Source organism: Melospiza georgiana, chromosome 1 (assembly GCF_028018845.1).
Source record: "Melospiza georgiana isolate bMelGeo1 chromosome 1, bMelGeo1.pri, whole genome shotgun sequence".
In the NCBI taxonomy this organism is placed as follows: Eukaryota; Metazoa; Chordata; class Aves; order Passeriformes; family Passerellidae; genus Melospiza; species Melospiza georgiana.
Genome location: NC_080430.1, coordinates 8,108,853 through 8,130,179, shown reverse-complemented (window position 1 = coordinate 8,130,179; position 21,327 = coordinate 8,108,853). Strand labels below are relative to the sequence as shown.

At 40.2% G+C, this 21,327-nt stretch overlaps 1 protein-coding gene across 3 annotated transcripts in view; it reads right to left on the bottom strand.

The window, feature by feature from the left end:
* Window positions 1–21,327, bottom strand: part of DPP6 (dipeptidyl peptidase like 6) — a 510,047-nt gene that overhangs the window by 151,039 nt on the left and 337,681 nt on the right. For all 3 annotated transcript variants that reach the window (XM_058041744.1, XM_058041730.1, XM_058041737.1), the window contains exon 3: window positions 20,035–20,133. In XM_058041744.1, the coding sequence (XP_057897727.1) occupies window positions 20,035–20,133 (99 nt within the window). The remainder of the gene's footprint in view (window positions 1–20,034; window positions 20,134–21,327) is intronic.

The following is a 21,327-nucleotide window of genomic DNA, read 5'->3' as shown; positions in this document are numbered from 1 at the left end:
CTATGATTCAACAGCAAAATTCACTTTTCCAACTCCTCACCTCTCTTTCAACTTCCAGGAAATTGTCTGGGTGGTATATCACATTTTCTGCCTGTGAATGTAAGCACAGGTGTGTGGTCACACTTGGAAAAAAGTGACTGATTGACAAAAAACAACGATTCCCAGAAATAATGGATCAGCCTTGAGGCTCTACAGAGCCAGTGCAGAGGATTAGGGAGGCCTGGGGAGAAACTTTTAAAAACCCGCTAAGCAGAACAGGTGAAATCATAAACCCCATCTGCTTCTGTGTCTTGAATTCAGTCAGGAAATCCACAGGCAGAGAAAACAGACCCAGGGAGAGGGAGCTCATGGCCCTTGAAGTCACTGAGCCCTCCCCAGGAACAGCACAGACAGAATACCAGGCAAAACAGCTCACCACAGAGGACAAGAAGGTTTGGGACAACTTCACTTCTAGCAGGAGTAAGTCTGAGTGCAAAGAATTTGAAGGAATTACATCCATTGACAAAAACACAGCATCAGTGCCCAAAAATTTAGTGCAGTAAAGCTTGTCTCAAGTCCACATTACCAGAGAGGAGAGACTGGTTTATAAAACATTAGCAGGACCATGCCTGTGAGGGAAACTTTCATTATTTGTGAGAGATTATGGGAAGCAGAAAGTAAAACTGAGCAATAAAATATGAAAACAAACAAAAAATTAAATCCATCTCTAAAAAATATTTTAATGAAATTGTAATTTTCTATAATTTTTATAACTGATGAATGAAAAGTAGACAAAAAAGTTTATGAAATTCACATGCATCAAGTCAGCAGCAAGAGACAGTTAAAGAGAGAAGGTAGAGTCAGAATTGTTAAGGCCACTCCAGTCTTAGATCAACAGATTTGAGGAAAAGGCAACTTCTTGAGCCCTGATCAACAGACATGAAAGATAATTGAATGAATCTCAGTATGATGAAAGCCAGCATCGAGGGAATTATCATTTTCAATCCCTAAGATTAAGGAAGATTGGTGAATAAAGGAAATTTGAGTCCTGAGGTTGTTCTAAGCCATTTCAGATAAATGAGCCTCCAGACACCAGCAGGGCTGGCAAACATTACCCTGTGTCAGGGGAGCAGAGAGCAGCGGCTCCTGTGGGACCTCTGTGTCCCCTCCCGAGGGACAGAGGCCACTTTGCCCCAGGCCATGTGCAGGGATGCTGGGATGGAGCTCTGCACTGGCACAGCAAACGTCACAGGGCCACCAAGCGACCACTGGCACCCTTCTGTCATTCCTCATGGGGGAAAAAAGAATGGTTTTGGGTTTTTAATGACCCAAAGCAGTCAGACCTTTGGTGTTTTACACCTGAAGGAGTCTTGCAGGAGCCCTGCAGCCCTGCCCAGAGTGGTGCTCAGCATCACTCAGCCCTTGGCCAGGCTGAGCCCACCCTCACTGAGGTGACAGCAGCACCTGAACCACCCAAGGGCTTCTTGGAGTCCTCCCAGGCAGGTATTGATTAGACACACCTGGATAACATTCACCATCTAACAAGATAACAGCAGGAAGATTGCAATGGTAGGACGGATGTTTCTTCACAAAATTGGTATTTTCAACAGGATGTAGTACAGTTGTATTCCTTTGGAATGAGGATCAGGCAGTGGAGTTTAGAAAAAGAAATCTTCTGCTTGTTTAGCAGCTCAGCAAATTTTCTGAAGGGTCAGGTGAGCCCCAGAACTGAATTTCAGAGGCAGCAGTTCTGCAAAACTTCACCACACAGGTCACAATGCAAAAGAAAAGCACAATCAGCCCCCAATGGAAGCCCATTCAGGTGTCCAGAGAGATGCAATCACAAGCTCAGGTGGAAAGAAGGCTGTTGGGATGATGCATTTAATGCTGTGATCTGTTGTTCTTTCAAGACGTGCTGCAGTGCATCTATTTGATATTTACAGCATGTACCCAACAAAAAACTGCCTCTGAAATTCCCTCCCCAGAGCAGAAGCAAAGGCTGTTTTGATTTGAGCTGCTTCCCAGGGAGAAAATACAGGGAAGGTTTCCCAGCCCCTGTCCCCTGGTGCCTGGGATAACAAAGTGGGAGGCAAGGATCACAAACAGGGAAGAGCAGCAAAACCCCATTTCCATGCTCACAGCTTTATTGTGCCCTCAGTGAGCTCTCCTTAGGGATGGGCCCTGTAGAGTTTGGCATTTATAACTTTTCACAGCCCCTGCCACCACCCTGCCTCTTTTTCAATGCACCTACCCCCACCAGTAACACCTTTTTCTTCTGCCTTGCTACTTTGCCTGGAAGAAATAAATAAGAATTTCTTAGACTCTGTGATGCTGATACAAGGAGCAACAGGGGACACAGAACAGCTTGCCTTTAACAACATTGCTGCAGCCTTTAATTCCAGGAGACAACTGGAATCTCATTTTTAGCTTTCTGCCATTATGGGTCATTATCCTTTTACTGTTCCCAGCACTTTTTTCACCACATGCAAAGCTGAAAGAAAAACTTCTTTAAATAGGTGATTTACTATAATCTAGCTAAATACTGTATAACACATTGAATTGGTATATTAAGTAAGTGCAACAAGACAGAATGTGCTTTATTATGTAAGAAGTGGTTTTAATTGCTCATCATCTCACTGCAGTTGCACTTGGTGCACCAATATAATGCTTTTACAGTAGTACCAGTAAAATAAAACACGATTATAGCTCAGGAAAATTCCCACATCAATGTGCATCTCTAGCAGGCTTGTAGATTAACTTGTCAAAAAGCTCCAAGAGATCGAGTCTTGGGAAAACTTAAAACTATAAAAATCAGCAATGCTGGTGTGTTTCTCTTTTTTATCTAATCCTAATTCTTTCAAGATTCAAGCCAAAAAAGAAAAAGAAAAAAAAACACATTAGTTCAACATCAAGCCTGAAATACAGGCAGAGCACACCTTTGACATTTGGGTCCTAAATTTGAAACCAGGTAAAATTCTGCTCCTTCCTAATTTGAGAAGATGAACTCCTCCTCAAAGAGCCCCAGTCTGGGAACTCTCGGGTGTTATATTCACATTTTTTGAAAAATCCCTTCACCCAGGATTTTTCTCCTAGGAAGCTGGGGAACCTCAGAGAAAAATGAAAACAATAATTATCTCATTTGCTTCTCCTGTGTTTTGCTCATGTGGAATGTGTTTGAAGATTGTTTCTCCACAGGTGATTGTTTCATTGGTTTCTGGTGTGAATGTTTTCATTCATTGGTCAATCAGGGCCAAGCTGTGTCAGGACTCTGGAGAGAATTATGAGTTTTCATTATTTTGTTTTCACCTTTCTGTAAATATGCTTTCTGTATTCTTTAGTATAGTTTAGTATAGCATTCTTTAATATAATACAGTATCATAAAATATTAAATTAGCCTTCTGAGGACATGGAGTCAAATTCATCATTCCTTCCATCATCTGGGAGAAACACAAATACAATACTGTGGGCTCAGATAATGACTCAGTGGCACAGGCATAAAGAGCTGAAATGCATGTGAGAAACTGAGACCTTGTTTCAACTTCAACTTACTCCTTTCCAACTTCTATCTGCTTTTATAACATATAGAGGGGCAAAAAGAGAGACACTACAATTAGGCAAGAACTGAATGAGATACTCTCTGGTCTAAATCCATTTTTATTCCATCCAGGGGAAACCATCTTTATTACAAAACTGCTGCAAAACCTTAACAACAGCAGTGCAACCTCACACCTTGCTGCTTGGTGCCCTCAATTTATCTTTCTAATGCCTGGGGGGAGGAGTGGAATGCACCACACTGAGATGACTTTGGTGTATTCCAGACCTGAGAAATCTCCCTCAAAAATTCTCTGCCATCTCACTCTCCTGTTCAGCTGTGCATGTGCTCTTCAAATGCTGGATGTTCTAGGAGGAGAAGTGATGACCCCTGGGTTACTGGACAGCTGGAGACAGCAGATTACACTCATCCCTTTGATTCCCTGCTGGAAACATTTCACATTCAACACAGGCCAGAAGCAATTTAACCCCAGACAACTATTTTCCTAGAAAATGGCCCTTAATGCTTTTATCCACACCCTGCATATTTTTCACAGTTTCATCATGCAACTGAAGACTGAAAAAAAGAAAAGTGCAGCCAACAAGCAGCAGGAATCAGCTTATCCCAGCTCCATGAAGGGACTGGGGTGGGTGCACAGCCCCAAATACACAATGGCACACATTTCACTGGGAAAATAATAATTCCAGAGCTTTTCCCACTGTAGTTTCTAGCTCAGATGGGAGCCCAAGTCACCACTGCTGCTGGTGGCACCCAGCTTGGCTGTTCCATGCAGGGACACTGCTCCAAGCCCTCCCTGGTTGTGCCCCAGTCCCAGGGCAGCATCACCCAGTGACCTCCCCGTTCTCTGCCAAAGGCACCAGGTCTGTTCTGCCTCATTTGGTTTGGCTTTGCACAGGGGAGTGCATGATCCAAAGTGTTGCACCTAAATGTAATAATCCACTTGACACTGAGGAAAAAAAAGGAATCCATGAATAAATTTTCATTACAATGTGACCCCACAGCTCGCTTACTTAATTTCTCTGTGCATTCCCTTGCCTCCTTCTCTTTGCCCCTAAACAAATTGCACTTGTTAATGGCCATGATGGGCAGGAAGAACACATAAAGTGTTTTTTCTTGCTTTTCATTATTACTATCATGGGAAGATTACTTGAATTTCAGTGCAGACTGAAGGAGACTGCTGTATGTTAACAAGCAGATATGCTTTGTGTGCAGCTACAGGTGAAGTTTTAATTATCTTTGTGTGCAATATTTCACAGTCCCTCTTATGTCAGCCAGTCATTTCAGATGTGTCTGGTGAGGAATGATTGTGATAAAGTCTAACTTCATGTGTGAGGAGTCTGTCAGAGTCATGGCCATCACCCTGACCTCAGGCTTTTGAAAATCAAGGCAGACAAGAGATGAAATCCAAGACCCCAATACACATTTTGGTTACTATCACCGTGATATTTTATGAAAAGTCTCTTTGCCAGGATTTCTTCTCCTGGGAAGATGAGAAGCCTCAGCTTCTCCCTGTTTTGCTGCTTGAGAATGTGGTCTGGAGATTGTTTATCCAAACATGTGAATTCTTTTTAATTAATGGCCAATCACAGCCAGCTGTGTTGGACTCTCTGAGTTAGTCACAGGTTTTGATTATTTTTTTCTAGCCTTCTGTCTGTATACTTTCTGTTTCTTTAGTAATATAATAATATAATATAATATAATATAATATAATATAATATAATATAATATAATATAATATAATATAATATAATATAATATAATATAATATAATATAATATAATATAATATAATATAATTAATATAAGATATCATAAAATAATAAATCAGCCTTCTGAGAACTTGGAGTCAAATTCTCATCTCTCACTTTGTCCTGGGGACCCTCACAACCCAACAGGTTATCAGTGCATTATTTCTGGTTTTGGAGTAGTCACAAGAGGGCACTCTGCTACAGAGCCAATGGAAACACTTTCAACACTTGCAAAGAACCATTAATAATTAGTTTGGTGCTGGGCAGGAGACTGGTGTGCTGAGTGAGATAGCACTGAGGGAAGGAAATGGCACCTGGGTGAGAACAGTCTTCCTGCACCCAGCTGCAAGGGAGACACTAATGGAGAAACACTTTGCAATTATTGATAAAATCCCACTGTTTTTAAACCAACTGATGATGGAATGAAAAAAAAAATCATGTCAGCTAAGCAGGGTGGTGAGGCAATAGGAGAGGCTGCCCAGAGAAGCCGTGGTTGCCCCATCCCTGGAAGTGTTAAAGGGTGGGTTGGATGGAGCTCTGAGGAACTTGGTTTAGTCAATATGTCCTTGCCCATGGCAGGGGGTTGGAAATGGATGATCTTTCATTTCCCCTCCCACCCAAACCATTCTATGATTCCATGATGAGTGAGGAGCTTTTCCTTAGCAGGGCACATTGGTTTGGTTTGCCTGCGGTTGCTGGGTCAGCTCTTACACACAGTCCTCACCAAACCCCAGAAAAGATTCCTGAATTCCGTATTTCACTTCTTGCTCCTTTTCCTCTCTCTACCATGGAACCAACATCATCCACCTGTTACTGCCTTTGTTCTATTGGTTTTGAATCACCAGCAGTTCTAAAAAGAGATTTGTGCTGATGCTGGTGCAGGACCAAAAGGGTTGATATGAACATCTGGTTCAAGTGCAATGGATGAAAAATAGTTACACCCAAAAAAAATGATTGCTCCTTCCTTCCAATTCTCATGAACCGTCTGTCCAAAATTACCTTCTCAACGGGTTAAGAACTTTCAGCAGAGGAGATTAAATCCAATGAATGCCCTTATTCCATGAAAAGAGCTTGACTTCTTCATATTTTTTCCTTATTTTCTATCCTGACATAACTTCGTAATAACTCGGGGCAATTCTTTTTATTGTGCATTTCCATGCTTCTGTCATGCTCTTAATCTTTCTCTGGACCATTTCTATTCCCATTACAATCTATCTCTTTTGGAGGGAGCAACCCAAGCTCACTCCAGTGATCAAGGTGATATCCCTCAAACTGGATAAAAAAAGGCTGTTCTCAGTATTTTTCTCTCCTGAGTATAGCTCAATATTGTTTCTCCTAAAAAAGTTGATTGCAACAGAAAATTGATTACGCTCTCAGTTTCCTGCCCTGGAAGAAGGAAAACAAATAGAAACTATGGAATTCTAATAATCCCTCTCCTGTTTTCTTATTCAAAGCCTTCTGGCTTGATAGTTTAGCTATATTATCCATTCTGTGCCAATTAGGGAAAAAAATCAGAAATATTATAATTATTGGTGTATATTTTTTAAAATATCTTCCTTTGTGAGGCATGAACATTAGAAAATCCTTAACAAACATGCTTTTATGTTAAAGGTTAATTTCGTGTAAGGCCATTAAGGCCATATGTTGTACCTGCTGCTGTGTTTGGTATCAGCTTCAAGGCAAAACGTAATAGCAAACTCTTAGAAATGCTGCCCCTGAAACTGACACCTGGAAGAAGGAAACTATGGAATATATGGAGAACATATATCTATATATATAGATATATAGACATATAGATATGTGTGTGTGTGCATATGTATATGGATATACATCTAAATTTATATATATGTATATACAATATTTGCTTTGTATATACATGTATATATGTATATATATGCATATATATACATATAGATATATATATGTATTCTTGGGCATATATATACATATATATGCATATATATACGTATATATACACATATATATACACATATATATACCTATATATATATGTATATATACATACATAAATAATATATAAAAATACATAAATAACATGCTTTTATGATAAAGGTTAATTTGGTTTGAGGCCATTTCTTATGCCTGCTGCTGTATTTGGTATCAGCTTCAAGGTAAAAGGTAACAACAAACTCTTACAAATGCTGCCCCTGAAACTGACACCTGGAAGAAGGAAAATATGGAATACATGGAGAATACATATATATATGTGTGTATATATATATATGTATATATATGTGTGTGTATATATATATATGTATATATGTATATATATATATGCATATATATATATTTGCTTTGTATATACATGCATATTTGTGTATATATACATAAATACATATATACATATGTATTCTTGGGAATATATATACATATATATGCATATATATACATATATACATGTATATATGCATACACACACACATATACATACATACATACACACATATATTCTCTTGGCCATGTTTTAAAGAAGTGTTTTAAGATTTTTTTTACATCACTGTTCACAGCCTACTTTTCCTGGGAAGGAGAACAAGGAAGGAAAAGATACCTGCACATTATTAATAAGCATTTTGGCTTATATATGAGTATTCCAAGCAGTTTGTCTTGTAAAAATGAGTCAGTCCATGAGCTGAGGCGGCAGCAGCCAGTGGAAACTGCTGCCCATGGCCCAGCACATGTGCATTAACCCCTCTGAGGGGCAACGGGCCAGCCCAGCCCCTGGCCCCACTCCCTGCTGGTGCTGCCAGGGGCTGAGCATCCAGAGCCAGCTGCAGGAGCAGGCCTGGCCGTGGGCTGCTGTCCACCAGGAAATGGGAAAATTGACTGCTGAGCACAGAATAAGTGTTTATTATCTTGGTAACAAATTAGAGTATTGGGAAAAATTTCTGGACGCTGTCTGGGGAGAATTGGTGGATTTTAGGTGTTTGTTCAAGTCTTGATGGTTCTTTTCAGTCTGCCTGAAGGTACCACGTTGCTTGGCAAGGCCAAGACTTCCAGCCAGACCCTGGAATGGTTTACTCTGCATACATGACCACATGGAACATAACTGCAATAAGAACACAATCTCTGAACTGCTGGATTCACCACCATTCAACGTGGAGTCAATTTTTATAGAGTCAATTGCATGCCAATAAATCATGATTTATCTAATAGATCCAGACTTTGGCCCATTATGGAGCAAACGCTTCTGAACTGATGATTTTTTAACTTTTCTTGGTTTCAACACTGCCTCCTTACTAGACTTTGTTTACACAAAATTTTTTTTACCCCTGCCATTCTGCATTCCCTGGAAAGCTAAAATGCTTTGAGGGTGATTACCCAATCTTTGTCAATTATTTTGAAACCTAAGCATTGGAAGACAGGTATAAAGCTTCAAAAGAACCTGATATTTTAAAAACATCTTTTCAAATGCTATTAAATGAATTTTTCTCCATTTACCTCCAGAAAAGTTTAACATTTGAAGGACCATTTAGAAATAATTGTGATAATATCTCTGAATACTAAAAATGTTTTTATTCATTACATTTATTTTTTGAATCAAAGTAGAGTATTTTTGTGTGCTGCCTTCCCCAGAGGCTGGGACTTTGTCAAGTAGCAAAAGGAAAACAAACCCAGCAGACCCAGTGCAGATTTCACATGAAACTATGAAGCTCTGCTGGGGACCTGAGTCGCACAATTTCATGACTTCATGATTACTTGGTGTGGCATGATTTGGTACAGGAACCTAAAGATTTTAACACACAGCAAAATAATCTGGCTTTGCTTTAAGGTCAAACAAATTACACTGCACGCATACATTTGTCTTCAAGTGTCATGAAACTCAAAATAATTTGAACATTTTGAGAAGTTAACTCAGACACTTCTGCGCACCCCTTGTGTGTAGTTCCCACCCCATCTTCTCCAAAATTACACATTTGAGGTGGAAAACATTTTTCCAAAGTCCTGATCTAAGACTGACCAAGCAAAGCAAATAGAAACAAGCTCCCAAGAACCCTTCCTCTTGCAATAGGTCAGTTAAACTCATGGGAGAAATGCTGGATGCAAGAGGCTCTGGAGGGTGCTTGGAAAGTGTCTCAGAAGAGAAAAATATTTTTGGCAAATAAACAGAAAATATAAAAGAGGAACTGAGGATTCTGAGCTAAAAAGTGAGTGAAGTTCATTTCCCTCTTACTTATTCTTGTGCACACACATCTTGCCTCCCATGGAAACAGGATTTTGGGCTGGGCAAACCTTTGGTCTCCTGTGCTCTTAATTGAATTTCCACTGATGTGAGGTTTTAAAGTATAATTACATTCCCTTGATCAATGATAATTATCTCATTATACATTTCTTTTAATGAATTATATAAGTCTGGGACTATTTCTTGTTTAAAAAAAGTGTTTTCCCTACATTGAACATCTTAATCCAGTCAGGAGATCCAAGATCACTGGGGACTTTTTCTTAGATAAGTAAATCTTTGCCTGCTACATTTTCAGTTACAAGACTTGATATGAAATTTAATCACCAGAAATACAGTATTTCCTGTCTTCAAATTACTTAATTATGGTATCTCAGCATATATTTATTTAATGTTCATTAATAGGAACAAGTAGAATACACACTGCTTTAATTAATACTTGGTAAGCATTCAATGTTCAACAAGTGTCCAAGAGCAGTAGAGCAAGCTCTGGGAAAGCTACTGAGTCAGGAAAATGTTCTTTGCACCGAGTAAAAATCTCCAAGAAGCAATCAAAGTTGGTCAGGGCAGCATGAAATACAGAAAATTGCCTTGATTAAAATATTCTAAAAAAAAAAGTTTTAAAAAGTAAGCAAATTGCATCCTAGAAAACAAAAAGCTCCCAGGTATGGACTGTGTCAAAAGACAAACGTTTCTGGAGATCACTACTGAAGGTATCAGCAGTGTGTTGTAATTTGGATCAATGGCTTAAGAAGAGGCCTGAACGCCCCAAAGAGTTCTCCTTTCTCCATCGCCCTTTGCAGTCCTCACTTGAATGTGCTTTTTGCTCAGCACATCCTGCAATTATGCACCTCATTTGTTCCATCTGTGCTTTCCTGGGTGCTTATCTCTTAAGTTGTAGCCATGATATTTTCTGAAAAATCCTTTTCTTTAGAATTTTTCCTCCTGAGAGGCTGTGAGGCCTCAGGAACAAAATGTAAACATTGATTATCTGCTGCTGTGGAATGCAACAGGTGCATCTGGGATTGGTCTCATGGGGTTGTTTCTAATGAATGGCCAATCACAGTCAGCTGGCTCAGACTCTCTGTCCAAGACAGAAGCTTTTGTTATCATTCTTTCCTTTTCTATTCTTAGCTAGCCTTCTGATGAAATCCTTTTTTTCTATTTTTAGTATAGTTTTACTATAATACATATCATAAAATAATAAATCAAGCTTTCTGAAACATGGAGTCAGATCCTCGTTTCTTCTCTCATCCTCAGTCCCCTGTGAACACTGTCACACCTAAGTGCCTCTTTCCTGAAATATTTTCATCCTTAAATCCGCCTGACTGTTAACAAAAACCTTCAGCAAGTCCGTGTAAACCCTCTTTCTTGACCTTCTTTTCCTACAGTTCAAAACTGAGTCTCCTTTCTAGCTACCCACATCTTCTAAGCAGAGCTGGATCCAAGCAAAATAAAATTTCCTCCTCTCTCCAGAAGCAATCCTCCTCATGGTGAAACACTGCCAAGCTCCTGGGGAAGGGAGGCCACCACCCTCTGCTGTGCCCTGCTTGCCCCATCACCCAGGAGCAGAGCACAGCTCCTGTTCCTCTCCTTCCCCTTGCCTGTGCTGCATTCCTCTGAAAAGTCAAAGGAAAAAAAATCAGCAACTTTATTTTAGTCCAAATTCAGCCAGCGGGAATGCAATTATTGCAATTATGGCCATCCTTTTTAAGGCTTATCACAGACAATTTTTGTCCCTGCAGTGTCCCCTTGCCCAAGGGCTGGGGACAGCTGGGAGCTCACCCTTACCTGGTTCACAGGTGTCAGCTGGGGAAGGGCATCTCTTCACTCTTCTTGTATCTATTCACACGGATTTTATAACTAACACCCACTGAGAGAGCGTCAAATCCCTCTCCCAGTTAAACTCCTGAAAAACCAGTGCTTTCCTTCGGCTCTCAGAGCAGCAGGGTTTTGATTTCAAGCCACTTTGAACAGGATGAAAAAAAACCTGATCCTTTTCCCGTTTCCTGACTGGATTTAAACTGTTCAGCACACAGGCAGGACTGTGCATGTGGTTCTGTGTCTGTGGTTCAGTGACATCTCTGTTGTGAGCCACATTCTTCAAAGTCCCCCACAGATGCTACTGCTCCCTGTGGCAGTGTTTCCTTCCCACTTCCATCCCTGCTGTTCTCCTTTTATTTTTTTTTAATTTATTTATTTTTATTTTTAATCAAAAGGCTCCCCACTGTGAATCCAGTGTCATTGCAGTACCTGCCTGGCTGGCAGGTGAAAGGACCCAGCACTGAATTTATCAGCTTTGCATTCACCAGCCTCGAAGTGCTGCAGTGCACCTTAGAGCAACACACAGCTGATGGGGAGGAGCAAAGAGGGCAGCTTCAACATAATTCCCAGGGACTTCTATCTCAAATATACAGAGAAATTTAACACACAAAGGAGCCCAAATTGTTCTATTTTTCACACACCTTTTACAACTTCAAATTATTCCCTGAAGCTGCTTCTTGCTGGCAGACACAGTCACGACAGGAGGCATTGCCTTGCTTCTGAGCTACTTTGAGGAAAAGCACTAATTTTAGTGGAGTAGGGCTTGAAATGGAAATGGGGAATCTGTTTTTGTTAATGGCTATAGAAAGTCTACAAAAACCTGCTGGTCCAACATGTGAGAGTGGGATGTTGGCTGTTAGGGGGAAGTTTATTTTTCCTCTTTGCTTTTTAAAAAAAATTGGTGGGAACAGAATTAGGCAGTTATGGGCAGTAGGTGTTAACAGAACCTAGACAGGAAGAAACAAAGTCCAAGGAATTCTCCTGCCTCCTCCAGTCATCTTTGATTCATTAAATGCTCTCTTTGATACTGCCACAGCATCTGAATGTATTTTCCAGCTCTTCATCATAGGCCACTAAGCCGCTTCTCAGCAGTACTTATTTCCAGACTCATTTTCACTCTTCACACAACTCCAGCTCCTGCTCCTGGACACCCCCAGGATCCTTCCTGCTTGCCTGGGCTTCTCCCCTGAGTCACTGTGCAGCACCACACTCTCCATACCCTCCTCATCACTCATTCCTTGCCTCTGTTCTCCCAGGTGACCTTCATGCCACCAGCCCTGTCCCTGACTCCGCACTCATCTGCAAGATGCAGAGACATAACATATGGAAAGCTATGGCACTGGATGCCTGGGGCCACTTTTTAATGCATGTGGGTTTTTAGGTGTTCTCTAACTACTCAAAAACACCACACACAAAACCCCTATTTGACCATTACTGTGTTACTTCTGCTTTTCCAGGGTGTGATGTTTTTCCCAAACATGACTTTATGCAACACATTTCTCCTTCTAAAGTCAGAAGCTGCTGTAAACGCCAAAGAATTATTTCCTCAGCCCAAAACCAGCACATGTGTCCCACCAGCACTCCAGCACTGCAGAGAAGAGTGCACTGAGGCACTGCCCAATCCTTGGCACCACACTCCTCCCCAGCTTGCTCCTGCAGGCTGTATTAATTTTTGAAAGAGCCAAATTGATTTCTCATTTCATTCTCTCTAGCAGTAATGAACAAAACAGCTACATGGCAGGAATGCTCTCCCCCATGGCCTATTATAGTCTCTTAAAATTCCATTAATTCCCAAGTTTCCTGTCTTTAGTGAACAGGTTACTGTCACTGCTGAACTCGGCAACTGCCCAGAGGCTGAAAATTTTCTCCAGTGCTTTCAGATCACAGAGCCACAGAAATCTCAAAAAAATATGATCCAGGAGGGGATCTAAAATTAAAATTATGATTCAAATGGTTTAACATGTTCCTCACTTCTTCCTCACTTCTGAATGTGGCAGTCATGACAGAGCAAGATCTCTTACCTACTCTCTTCGTGTCACTTCATGAAGGCATTTAGAATAAAAATAGTGATCAACTAGCTCTGAAGTGCATGGACATTTCTACTGGCACCAGTACTACCCAGAAGTTCATTTGACAAACATTCACATCTTTATAAATCATAACAGAGGGTTTCTGAAGGCCATCCCCAGCAAAACCATGCTATGTTAGACAAAAAGAGCTTTCTTAGACCTTCCCCTGTATTTTCTTCTGGCCCACACACGTTTTCCTTTAGTGTGGATGTCTTTACTCTCAGCATAAAGTCATCCTTATAGGCTGTGGGGTTCTTTGTAATGGGGCCTGGAAGTTCACTAAACCTTAGATACCACAATCCAATGTGCTGTGCACCAGGTATCTTGCTTTGTGTTTCAGAAAGTATTTCAAAAACATCTCAAAAGTCAAAACACACATAAAAATACTGCAGAAAGAAGCGGCCATGAGCTTGGATATGAGGTTTGAACTGAGAGTGGAGAAAGGTTTCTTTGAACAAATAAGACCAGTAAACCCATTCATTTCAGTCTTTTTAACACACATTTAAAACACATTGAAATGAACGAGCTAATATCTCTAATTAAAAGGTGGGCAAATATTGTGGTAGAGTAACCCAGTTTTCTTTATGCCTTCACCAGATTTACACTAACAAAACCACCTGTGAGCATTTTCTACCTTAAACTCATTTAACATAAGACAGGAGCTGGGATGGCATTGGGGCTCAAGGATGGCTGCACAGGAAATTCACCTTCCTACCACAGACCCCAAATGTGCACAAGACTGCAACGTGCAGTGCCCAAGGAAGGCAGCTTTGTCCCTTGGATGCAAAACAGAAAAAATGAGTTTTCCTTTCCTGCTGACAGCCCAGCCTTGCCAAGAGAAAGGGTCCTGCTGCCTTTACAGTTTGGATGGTCGCTTGCAAGCTGTCAATTGCTCTCTGCAACTACCTGACAAAAGGTTGTAGTAAAGTGGGAGTTGGCATCTCCTCCCAAGTAACCAGTGATAGGACAAGAGGAAATGACTTTGAGTCATGCCAGATTTAGACTGCACATTAGGAAAAATTTCTTCACTGATCAAACACTGGAACCGGCCGCTCAGGGAAGGGGTGGAATCGCCATCCTTGGAGATGCTCAAACCCCACGTCAAGGTGGGGCTTAGGGACATGGTTTAGTGGTGGAATTGGCAGTGCTGGGTTGATGGTTGGACTCAGAGGTTTTTTTACAACCTTAATGATTCCAGGAATCTTTTTGGCCCATGGAGAAGCAGCCCAGAGAAACCTGCACTCCAGCCAGCCACGCTGTATCTTCTAAGAGGGCAATTTAGGTCTAAAGAGCTGTCAAAGCAGCACCTTAGCACAAAACCTTTTTCATAGTGAAAAATATTAGCACTTACAAAGTTCTTAATATCTATGCAAAGCAACCTATAAATAATTCATTTACTCCACAGCATCTGGATCATTTGAAATGCATCAGTGCTTTTATCAATACAGTGCAATGGATTTACACTGCAGAAAAGAGGCTTGAGGGCATTTGGGCTATCTAAGTATTGTTGATCTGAGCATTATTACTAAAGGTAAACTGAAATAAATTACCTCAGTCACTACACTGTGGTTTTTTCAGCATGGTAAATAAAACCTATTAGTTCTAGGTCATTAAATTCAATATTAGGCTTTAAAAGAGCCCAGAAATTCTATGATGTTATTAGAGAAACATGCAACAGAACATATGTGCTTCAGTATTACAGATAAAATAATTACTTTGTTATATTTAGATATTTGTTATTAGTGTATTTTTCAAAGGGACTTTTGAGATAAAAGCCCAGCTGCCATTCTCAGAGGCAAGCTGGGCACACCATGCTCCTGGCTCTCACTGAGTGGCAGGCTTCCAAATAACTGAGACATTTCTGAAAATGTCATTTGAAGCCTCTTGCTAATTCACTCATTATTTCTCTAGTCATAAGAATAAATATTATTTTTCCAATATTACAGGTGAAGTGAGTGGGCAGGGACCTTAGAGAGAAGGGCTTGATTTTCACATTTTTTAAGTTCCTGTGACCCTAAACATGTCATTTGCTGTCCTGCACCTCGGTGCTCCCTCCCGACTGAATATATTGTGCTGTCCTACTTTTAACTTTTATTCTTGCCATTTGGCACTCTGCAAGGATTGCCTCCCCAGGTCTGGCCAAGGAAAATGCTCTCCTAATTGAAACCTCCAGTCGCTTACCTACAGCCCAAATCCTGACAAGAGCCACTGCCAGATACAATGTCTTGCAAGATGCCTACAGCAAGGCTGGAAAAATATCCTCTAAAGAGCAAAGACTGACACGTTGCACCCAATCCATTGCAATTCTGTCAGGATATTAAAGGCTGCTCTGCTGTTTCTCAACTAAAACAGCATCCAAGTACTTTCAAAGTGGGAAAATCTATTTGCCATTTAAGTACAAAGACAGAAGATTAGCAGAAGTCTCCACAAGTGGCACATACAGTTCAGTCTCCACTGGTTTCTTTTACATGATGCTCCCTCCCCACGAGGCAGGAGTGCTCCCAGGATCAGACTCACAGCTGGCAGGAATCACTGCAGCTCAAAAGGGCCACAAAACCAGAATGCACGACTCAACTTCAACTGTCTTCTCAGGTCAGGTTTAAGTAATGATAATGAATTATTGTTTATAGAAGAAACCAGAACGACCAAGCTTCTCTTCAGCACAAAATTATAACAAATTCCTTTGTCCTGTTTTTTGTTGAACATCACAGGAACACTGCACCATCCCATTGAGCTTTTCAGAAACCTGAGTTAAACTGCTGTGTGAGAGAAATTACAGGAAAAGCCCAGTAATTGCAAAGCCTAATTACAAGGTAATGTGGTGCTCACGAGCAGAACTGCTGAACAATTAGGGACCCGACTAACGAGCAGGCCACCTGTCAGCTGGGAGAGGGCTGAAGGAAGGCTGGCACAGGACACTCCTGACAGGCTCTGGAGGGGGATGTGAAAACAAGGAGATGTTCAAATACTGCATTTAAGATACACAGTGCGAAAAAAGGCACTGATTGGAGCTCATATGCTTGTTAAGTGTGTGGACAATATAATTATAGTTGTACAGGAAAGGGAAGTTCAGTGCAGCATGTGAGACATGGAGGGATGAGAACAGTGCAGGAGGGGTGGGATGAATGGGACTGGAACAGGAGCACAGCTCAGATGGACTGCTGAATAGGGGGGTGCCAATTAATCACCAGCAGAACCCCAAATTTCCTGTACTTCACTGCTTTACACCTACTGTGGTATAACACAAATGCTGCGCTGTCCTGAAAAACGAAACCTTCATAGTAAAGTCAGCTTTTAGTCACACTACAGGGAAAACCTGACCAATAGCAGTCCCTGGAAGTGGATCTAGAAATAAACTCTGGAGCAGTCTATGCTAGTCACAGAATCACAGAATAACCTGGGTTAGAAGAGATCTAAAGATCATCCAGTTCCAGTCCCCTGCCATGGTCATGGACACCTTCCACTATCCCAGGTTGCTCCAAGCCCCATCCAGCCTGGCCTTGAACACTTCCAGGGATGGGATATTCACAGCTTCTCTGGGCAACCTGTGCCAGGGCCTCACCAGCCTCCCAGGAAAGAATTTATTCTCAATATCTTGTCTCAACCTGCTCTCAGTCAGTTTGAAGGCATTCCCCCTTGGCCTGTCACTATGTGCTCTATGAATGCGTCGCTCCACTCTGGATCACTCTGAACAGAGCCAAAGTCAACAGAGGTCAGGACAGTAGAAGACAGATGCTAATTAAACAAATTATTCTTTCCTCTGCCTAAAAGAAGTGCAGGGAAATTCAAACTGAAATTTGAAATTACAGCGGCATCACAAAATTTGTAAAATGTTCAAATTTACAAAATTTTACAACTTTGTCACTCCTCACTTTGTGCAAGTAAATTTAATTGCAGTTCCAATTTAAAAAAATGCAAATATGTCCACAAATGAGCCACAAGTTGTGATTGGAAGCTGAGACAAAGCCTGTAATCTTTACACTGAAAGTGAATTTATGTCAGCTTTCAGATTGGTTCTTTTCTTTTGTCCTAGGTCCTTTAAAATCAATAGAATAGAATGACACAAAGCTATTGATTAGAAATACGTTATTTTTCCACATGCCTGCTGAGAATCAAGAAAACACTAAAACATGAGCTCAACGCATCAATTTTGTGGAACTTTCAGCATATTTTTAAGTGCAACCCTGAATATAAATATTTTATTTATTGAAATACTTACTCTAAGACTCAATCTAGTTTAAGGAAAGATCTTCCTCATTCCGTGTTTGAATCAGCCCCTTGCTTACTGGGAAGCACACAGATATTTTACTGACTGAATTATTTTGGGATCAAATCCCTCAGATGATTCAAACACTCCTAAACATGCAACATTCTTCATCTCTGGCCACCAACCTCCTCTCTTCTGCAATGATGTAGAGGGACAGGAAGGAAACAGAGCTTTGATGAGCCAGGAGGACTGAATTGTGCAGAGCTCTGGATGACTGTGATATTTTCCTGTATGATTAAAAGGAGAGGAAGGGGAAGGACACACAACAGCTACCCATTTATTTTATATTTATATACTTCTATTTTAACTGTGTTGATCCCCACAAAGCATCAGTTAGGTCTGTAAGCAGTCATCCAATTTTAATATGCTATTTTCAAATATGCATTTTTTTTCTTTTGCTGGGGCATTCCAGCAATCTTGTTACACTAAGTTAATTAGTTTGGCTTTGGCATTTTTGGAGTCTTTCATTTGCATACTGAAAAATAAGAGGCCAATAACAACATGTGCTTAGGAATCTGGCTACCAGTCTTTCATCTTAATCACAATTTCACCCCTTAGCCAGCTAGAGAAAGATTATGAAAAATCCAACTTTAATGCAGAAAAGCAACTAATGTTGTAAAATGGCTCTGGGTCCTTGGATGAATGACATTGTAGATGAGCATCTTGCCCTTAAATGCAAAGTCACCCTTGGGTAAATCTACAAAGTATCCATTGGCTTCATAAAATTTCTTTAGATGCATTAAAAACAGTGTCAGTGTTTGTTCTTGTCAAAATAATAGAGTAATTAATTCTAAAATTTCTGTGTATGTTTTAATAGTATTTCTTTTTATTTTGTCTCTTATGGAAACAATATTTTAGTAATTTCAGAAGCAAGACATCACTGGAGTAATTAGGGTACATGAGAAGGCAGAGGTGGATTTTAAAACACTCAAAATCAGAATCTTTATCTTCATAAAAGTTTATATGACTTTAGTATTTGACCATAATTGAAAAAGCAAAGGAAATGCTGATTTTTCACAGCAGACTGCAGTTGTAGAAAACAAGCCTGATGTCCACATAAAGTGATACTCATCAGTGGGGGATATTATACCAGCTCTATAGCAATACTTCATTCTCTGTTCTTGTAAAAGTTTAGTTATTCTCTCCATTATGTTCTATTTGCTATAATCTAGCAAATAAAGAAAATAGCAGTCAAGGTCTCAGTAAAACACCTTTTCCTTCATTAGGGCCATCAGGATATCTGTGCTAAAAGGAAAAGGATTCTGGACAAAACCCCCTGAACTACAATGCAGCTCATATTTCCATTATCACCATTCCTAGAAAGTGGTTGTGGGGAGCTCCATTCCCATGGAGAACTCAGCCTGGAAAAGAGCTCCTGCACTCTGCAGGTGTGTTTGTGAAGGTGTTTATTGTCTGCAACAGCTTTCCCTCTGCTTGAGTGGGTGGCAGAACCTGCAGCTGGGGAATGTGTTCATTCAGCACTACCCTTTAACACTCTCCCTTCTCATTGCAGGAATTAAAATTGTTCCCAATGGGCACAGCAGACAAGGAAAGCTAAACAGAGGAAGGATTTGATCCAGTTCCCCATTAAATTCAAAAGAAAAGCTAATAACTTCCATGATAATAAGAGCTGGACTGGAAATCACATGAGCAGCACAGCACAAATCATTTTATTCTCAACAAAGCTTGTTCTGACTGCAGCAATTTCCAGGGAGAGCTGGAATCTACATCCCCCAAAGTAGCTCCACTCCAGCAAATCCAACATGCATTAATTCAAGTATTATTTGGTTTTCCCCTGACTGGAAAATGTAAGGCAGCAGAGGATAAAAAGAGCACATGGCTTGTGTGCAAGCCCCAGCCCAGCTGCTGCTGGAGCACTGTTTGCCTCTTGTTTAGCATTGCTTCTCCTCCCTGCCAGGAAAAAAACATATTTGATGAGAGAATATAAACCTCCAGTTTTGTTTATGGTAAAATAATCACTGATGGTGCCCCAACCACTTCTTCCAACCATGTGTCACATCACTTACTGAGTTTTGGATGGTCTTGGAGAAAAAGGCTGTTGTTTTCCATGCCTATCTATGAGCTCACTGGGCAGTCCTAGATAAAAAGTTAGAATTGTGGTGTTTGCATGTTTAACAGGAGGGAAAGTGGAATAAGAATTTGAAGTTTGAGATGGAAATTTGGGAAATTTGAATTCTGGGCAAACAACTCTCACTGCTGGAGCTGGGAGTTGGACAAGATGATCTCAAGAGGTCCCTTCCAACCCCAACCAGTCCTTGATCCTGTAATTTCAGGGACAGCACAAAGAACTGGAGGAACTACGAAATACATTAAAAAAACCAATGGTCAGGGAGCAAGGAAACAAAGCAAAGATGCTACAAAGTGCTCAAAACTCACCAGTTATCCATTTAGCCTCCGGGTCATGAATCTTAAAATCATCACTGAAGAGGTCTTCCACTGTTATCTTCTTCTTCTGAGACAAGCTGTTATCTTCCACTGGAAAACATTCAGTAATAAACTACCATTAATTCAGCTTGGAAATGCGTCTGAAAGCACAGAAACTGTGAATTGTGACATATCTCATTTGGATCCAGTCCACATTGAGCTTTGTGTCACACACAAATCCCTTCCCACTGTCAGTGGTATTAAAGGAGCACCCAATGGCTCATTAACAGAACCCTCCTTGCTATGTATGCCTGGTCTTAACAGTTACAAAAAGACCAAGAAATTGTCCAAACCACACATTTTCAGACATAACACGATCAAAAAAGAATCGAAATCATGCAAACCCACCTATAGGTGTCATAGTGATATATAAAGCTTACTATTTGATGGCTAAACCCTAAAATATTTCTGAAATTATGAGCTACAGTTAAAAAAGTATTTTAAATGGCCCATTTTTACAGCTTATATTTTTATTTCCTTAATTTTTTTAACATAAAGCCATAGTTGGAAAGATGTCTAAACTTATAAGGGCTTATACAGATTACTTCAGAAATTCACAAAAGATATTCCATGAGAATCAAATATTTGGTTTCAGAAATATTTTGAAAAGTCTATGAGACATAACCCTTAATCTTTAGGTGTTGCATAGCTTGCCCACACTGATTTTAATTTTTAGTGAAAGAATATACAGTTTCATTTGTAAACATGGAAATATCAAAGCTGAAAGTTTTAGAAAAAAACCAACAAATTTGAAAACCCAACAATTTTGATTAATATGTTTCCTCTTTCCTTTTCTCCCATCAACTCTAATATTTTTTGTTTTGACAAGCAGTCACTCTCTATGAATAATTTGTTGTCAACATTCAATGTTTTGCTGAAATAATATTTTCATGGAAACCTTTCAGTCAGCTGTAAATACATTTGCTCTTTTAAAGAAAAGAGGAGGCCACATTCTGAATATTTCCACTGCAGGAATGTGTTTCAGCATCTTTCCTCATGACAGTATCCTCATGCCTGAGGTTTATTGGCAGCCTTAGATATCTTTAATATTGTTTAGTGCTAAACTTACACTGAACACTTATGATTAGAGAAGTGGAAGCAAACCCTGAAGGCACTTATTTGTGGAAAAAAAATCTTCTTTGCTGTACTAAATTGAAGCCCCTGAGCTACCTGAGATGACATAAAAATACCTGTGAACAGTGTTTTGTTCCACTAAAAGGTGTTTCAGAACAAACTTTCACTTTT